Raw genomic sequence first — 6,723 nt, forward strand, 5'->3', positions numbered from 1 at the left:
TAACTCCCTAGGGAGTAAGTTTCTGTGACGGTGCCATTGTGTTTGGATTAAGTTTAGCATATCACCACGAAGTAGTGTGAGTTTCAGGGGCCTCGGGACGGTACCCATATACTTTGGTGATTTCGGAATCCGATAAGTATCAACCACGGCCACGTTTTCAATTTCAAGTGTACTGCATAGAAATTGCCACTGCATGTAGTCGTGTGTGTTTTGCGCTATTTGATCTGACGTTTCGTTGGGCTCCGGAACACCCAAGATGATCAAACTGCGGTCATTTGTATGTTTGTTGGTTGCGTTTGTAGGTTGAGGTGTATTTTTGCGCGATCTTTCCGACCACGGTATATCAGCGAAAATCCTTTCGCCATTGTCAGCTTCCCCCCCTAAGTTGGAATGCTGATAACAATATGCTCTCCAGGTATTTCTCAGTATTAACGGTAACTCTGAGAAGTCTTGGCTTACCGTTATGTGGCGAATTCGGTGGTCGACTTAATCGTGTTAGGGAAACTGGTTCGATAGGTTTTAACTTCATTTTAGCGCAGTTTGAACCACTCCTCCAGTTCGCGTTTGTGTCTCGTTTGTAATAACGTATCGCAAGGTTCTGTGACGTTAGTGCAAATAACACTAAGTCCCGATGATGCTTTCCGTTTATTATTGAGCGACAGAGTTTTGGATTCAATGGTCTTTTTTGAAGTTACTACATCGGTTTGTAGCAGAGGTATGGAGTTCTTTGTTAATTCAACATGCTCCACTCCCCCCACTGGCCCAGACTCACGTGGTTGTAACAGCTCTTTGATATGTTCTAGTTGTTTCTCTAATGAGCCCAGTCTAGTCTCCGTTAGGTCGTTCCTTTTGCTGATGTCATTTGTGTTCGCATTTTGGCTGCCGTTATTCAAGATAGAAGGCTTCCAACTTTCATCTCCCCCCAGAAAAGTCATTCTGTGTCGTTAGTATCGCCTTGAGTAAACCGCGAAATATTTTTCACTCCAACGCTTCCTGCAGAACACTATTAACGGAAGGTTTTTGTCTCTCACATTGATACCGTTCAAGCGTATTGATCCCACATTTGTGCAATTTAGTTGTTCACAGAGAGACCAATGCCCACTCTCTGGGCCTCACAAAGGTCGTAGGTGGTAGTAAGCTGTCTAAGAGTTTCCATCAGTTACAATAATATATCTTATCAAGGTCGTTATGCCAATCACCTAGGACACGTGATCCATTTTACATACAGTGAAACGTAATTAACACACTAATGTACACACATCCAACATACATATTGCGCTCTTGTGTGCAACTTAGCAGTCTGGAAACATGGGATTCCTGTTTTCCGTTGAAGTTGTAACAGCTAACATCGAAAAGACTTATAGCTCAAACATTTGTAGATGGATACCAGTAACACTATAGAAAAAAATTGAACAGGATGGTTTTTATGCGGTTTCTGGACGAAATCAAAACTGGTTTGTTGAAAACAGTTTGGTCCAGATTGGTATTTCCGAGCGAATCCGTCTGCTAACTCGTAAGTCTTAGTGTTAGCAGCTAACCGTAAGGTTCGAAACATCCTAGAGGATCGCTGATGATGAGTCCCGCAAAGGTTGAAAGATCTCTCATCCTTTGCACCACGCTGAAGTACAGTCCTTCGAGGCCTTTCGGCATATATTGACTCAGTGTACAGGAAAACCTCTCGAACTTAACTCGGAGATCTTGTTATCAACGACCTCTGAATAGCCTAACTAGAAAGGACGAAAAACCGCGAGCCGCAAGAGAGAGGAATCAAGCAGCACCGGGAAATTTGAGCTGTGCGACTTGAATGTAGTGGTGCTATATTCTAAATTCCAGTCTCCGCAGAACACCCTAATGTGGCCAGACAGTGGTGTTAAACCGGCAACCAGGAATTCACGTTGCCCTAGGCAATCACAGGGTACCACTCCTAATGACTAACAACAAGGATAAAACAATTGTAAAATGCCGCACAATTTGAGATTTGACTGGCCGCATTTGGGTTGTGAAGTCTCGATTATTAAACGAGGCACCTCAGTCAATGGAGATTCCACCAAGCTCAAATTAACAGTCTCCAATAAAATAATAGTGAGAATGTGGCACCCTTTTCACTGATGTGCAATAATAGGTACGTTCCCAGTTCCCTCCAAACTAATTCATGAGTCATTTTATTTACGTCACACACTTTATGTTCGCAGATATTTTACCGGATTGAAATACTTCCACTAGCCTGGTTCGGAGGGAAATTTAGCTTCGGCTATAACAAAGGAACTTCCAAATGTTGGTCGAATCGATAACCTCCCACCTTAATGGTAGTGCCACCCGCCAAGATGAAGAAATCAGTTGATAATCACGAAGCCGGAATTCTGTTCAAGGAAGTATTGTGCGAGGACCAATTAGAATAAGACTTCTCGATTGTAGTTATTCCAACCGTGGAATCAGATATGTACGCAAATCACGGTGATGTACAAGTCTATATCATAATCAGTGTGGCTTTAAACTTTGCGGCAAAACGGGTAATTCGCTCAGAAATAAAAGTATTACAACCCGCCTGGGTCTCCATGAGAAGCTCTCACTCGACACCAGATAACATGATATGAACTGTGCATGTGGATGAAAGGCAGTGTACCCAGCTTAAAAATGACGAACCTCTGGACTCAACACCATATTCAACACTGTTCTGCTAGTCTACATTTCTCGGCATTTGTTTGCTTTCTGCACACTCATGCACTAGTTCCACTAATCTGTTCGGTACACCGTTGTATCGCATTGTATTTACATACTGTTGTTGTCTCTACACAACTCGCCGCGCGTTGCTCCTGTTCGGTCCCATACACGACCTCGTGCTCTCCGGTCTGTGTTGGCCTTTGAGACAAGGGAATCGCGATCGAGAGCTAGGTCGGGTTATCACACACGTATGGGCAGTAATAAACGTACGCGACCTCTACAGCGGTACTGACTTGTCCGAGTTCAGGTTGGACAACTAACCATCAGATATCCCTAGCTGAACGGCTGGAGGGATCCATCATCATAGTGCGTGGACACCAGCAACTGTCAAGTTCGCCCCCGTTCTCCTTGCGCAAAAAAATGAAAGAACCCCCTAACAATGGACTGGAAAACAAGTTCGGAGAATTTGAGCAATGTTGGTTTGTATTCGAAACAAACTAGAAGCCCCTCAATCGTAGGAGCTCGAAAAAAGCATACTCGACAACTAGGCGTTAACGTTTGTATGACTGAGCGCAGTTAAACAAGCGTTGAAAGGAACCAGTGGGTAGTAAACAGGATGAAATCATTGAAGCAAAGTGGACGGGTTTTGTTCTTTTCACAATAAACGGCAGTGCCTAAAGATGGAGGACTAGATGGACAGGAGAAAACTTGGAGGTGAGAGGGAATCGCGTATTATGCTGCATCGATGAGGAGTAGAGATGAACAAAGAGGATGATATAATAAATTGAAACCGATAGCACTGCTTCGATAAAACCGAAGCCTGTACAAAAAAGGAAACAGTCGAGAACAGGACAGAGTTGGGAAATGTGGAGGAAAATGATCAATGTTACGCGTTAAACGGCTCAGCTGTACACCCGATGTGCTTGATATAGAAGTGATACCACTTGAAATTAGCAGTGATGATAAGCTTCAAGGGCTAGGTCAATGAGTAAGTCTCCTAGTGTGAGAGAGGTATCTGTCAAAAACAAGATAATATTACACAGAAATGTCATGGAACCTGAAGCACTATGAGAAGATGCATAGTACCACATAATTCGGCTGTGATGAGTAAATTTGGGGATCAGCTGTATTCAATTATCACGGGGATAGAATCAATCCGGAGCATAGATTGAAACTTTGGGAAGTTGATCGATTCGTAGGACCTACGGATGTAGAGCAAACGGTAAAATTACCAATAACGAAAAGTGTATCGAAAAAATCAAAATGTTCCGGTATCAGTCTGAATGAATCTCCGTGTCAAATTAAGCTGATCCAAGGGGTTTACAACTTTAATGTGGACAAGTCTTCCAACATTCGATATGTCCAGATGATTGCTTATCCGCGCATAAATGGACGACAACCATAGACGCATACACTGCGGTACACAAACCTCGCATATACGGATCGCTATGGCGATCAGTCTGCCCATCCGGAAACACCGCTTACTGTCCAGCCAGTGAGGCGAAATAAACGATGCTAATTTGTTTCGCAGTCCAGAGTAGTATCTACACCGCTAGGGTGACCACATAGAGGGAAACTCAGATGGCGAAAGTATGTTGGCAGTGCTGATGACTATTTGTCTGATTTTTCTGTAAAAAATGACCCAAAACGAATGAAGCGCTGGGACTCAATACGGAATCGGTTGCATAGGATATCAAGGAGGAAAACAAACTCGCTTCCGTTATGAAAGCAGCACATAGTTTACGTTCGTTAGCAATGGGAAATGAGAAGTCTAAACTCAGCATCTACGCTTGACAATTCGTTGGGCAAACGGATAATATCGGCCAGACTTGAACACGTCCACCTGTCCCAAAGTGAGAATTCGAGTGCATCCACTGTACTGAGGTAGATAAGAGGTAAAATACACGTCATATTCCATGGTTCATATACCGGCACGGCCACTACCGGTGAGCTCTAATAAGCGCACTAAACGAGTCCCATTCTTCTCCAGTTTTGCATTCCGAAGAATCGCTTCAGGACAGGAGAAAACTGTTCAAAAGAGTGATATAGACAAAAAATCTACAATTGAGACAACTACCTACAACCATTTGTCGGTTGCACGTCTTGCCCATTTGGCTTATCAAAGATTCACAAGTTTACTGTACTCATTAATCTCGTCGCAACTGACCTATTGAGTAATCATTTGGAGAAATTGTTAGTAGACCGTCTTGAACCGGTTGGGGACGCTGCTTACCAAACACTACACACTTCCATCAACTTCAGAAGTTGATAAAACATCAGGTGTCACCATCCGTTCTTCTGATGTAAGGTCCTCATTTACTGACGTTTCTTCAAGCGAACCCGTAATCTTCAGATGACACTCTAAGAGGTCTTACTACTCGTTCAAAGTGATAATCCTTAGCTGCAATTCGATCCTTATTGGTCTGCGTTAATGATGATAGCAATTCAGGGCGTTGATGGTACACAGGATATCGCAGTTGGGCCTATTACGGAAGCTCTGATAACACTTTCTATTACCTGTACATCACCCTACACCCCCAGCACCATCATATACGAATCTTCTGCGCAACAATGAAGCACCGAACCAGTTGTCTACATATGGGCTGAGTAAAAAAACAGCTCAGGCCTTCTTAGGTCAATCTGCAAGGGAGACATAGTACCACAGTTGTGTCGAGCTAAGGGAACTATGGATCATAAAATGTGTACTCAGTCACTTCTGTTTCGTTCCGTCGTTTGAGACCATCCACATACGTAAGACTGAACTAATCATGTTTCTCCCAGAGCGGAATATAAATGGATGAGTGAAACAAGGAAAAATATAGACCCAGTTGTCCCACACTGTGTGAAGCATGTCATCGTCTGTCGTGCTAGACGTAGTTTTGAGATGCTTCACGTAACGTATCGAAAATCCACGTGCAACTCTAGTGCAAACGATAATCAAATAAGTATTACTATTCTTTCCAATGTGTTATAGCTACTGTTAAATCGAAGAGTAGGTTGCTGTTGGGGGGGACTACAGATGCATATGTAAAGACGAAGTCACGCGGTTTTTTAAATATCGTACATGCCTCCATTTCTTGTGATTATTTCCTGATCTCGATATTCCCTTGGAGACATTTCATAACTAATCGAGATGACGTCATCAGTGCAGTCACGGCAGCAGCGTTTGAGCTCGAGATAGCTCAGTGGTTATGGTGCCAGCCTATTGACCGGAAGGTCCGTGGTTCGAACCGAACCTCAACACCTCGACTGCTCGTCTAGGATTGGGCAGTCTGGTAGTACCTCAGCCTCCGAGCCTCCTTCAGGTAGCATATCAGATAGGCACCGAAAGGGTGCAGAAGCTGAACGATTATCTATGGTGTTATTATTATTAGGATTGGGTAGTAGTACCTCAGCCTCCGAGCCTCCTTCAGGTAGCATATCAGATAGGCACCGAAAGGGTGCAGAAGCTGAACGATTATATTATCTGTTATTATTATATGTTATATTATATTATTATTATTGTTATTATATTATTATTATATTATATTATTATTGTGTTGGTATAAAACCAGCCCAGCAAACAATTCAACCTGCAACTGGGCAACATCAGCCACCAACACTCTCGTCCATATCAAGATCCGTTAGACCCATATCAACACACGACTGAAACCAGACTTAGCTAAACAGACTAGGAACATCCTACCAGTGGCGCTTACAGCAAATACTGAGAGTGATTCGGAACCACAGAACATACAACAACAGTATCAGACTAATAATACTCTACGTCTTCTTGGATTAATCGAGCGGCACATACCAGGCTCCGGACTGTTTAAGTTCTACCCGTCACTGTCGTCCTCTAAAAAATCGCGCTGCCACACTATAAGACAACTGAAAACCTGGCTCTACACACTTAGGACTAGCCTTGAACGACTGGATCTCCACGTGATCTACGGCATCAAGCAGTGGAACAGAAGATGGATGACCATGTGTCATCATCATCATCATCAACGACAGCATGACATCAGTGCTCAACACCAATGCTTCACTGCCGTACAGCCATGACTTATTTGAAAGCCTTAT

The 6,723-nt window shown here is 43.3% G+C and overlaps 1 protein-coding gene across 1 annotated transcript in view; it reads right to left on the bottom strand.

Moving 5' to 3' along the window:
- Positions 1 to 3,131: 3,131 nt before the first annotated feature.
- The window catches only part of T265_02937 (hypothetical protein), a gene marked incomplete at both ends in the record, with an annotated part of 55,975 nt that continues 52,383 nt past the window's right edge, over positions 3,132 to 6,723 (bottom strand). Inside the window, one exon of the mRNA XM_009167301.1 lies at positions 3,132 to 3,863. Within this exon, the coding sequence (XP_009165565.1) occupies positions 3,813 to 3,863 (51 nt within the window). The remainder of the gene's footprint in view (positions 3,864 to 6,723) is intronic.

The sequence above is a fragment of the Opisthorchis viverrini genome (assembly GCF_000715545.1).
Source record: "Opisthorchis viverrini unplaced genomic scaffold opera_v5_38, whole genome shotgun sequence".
In the NCBI taxonomy this organism is placed as follows: Eukaryota; Metazoa; Platyhelminthes; class Trematoda; order Opisthorchiida; family Opisthorchiidae; genus Opisthorchis; species Opisthorchis viverrini.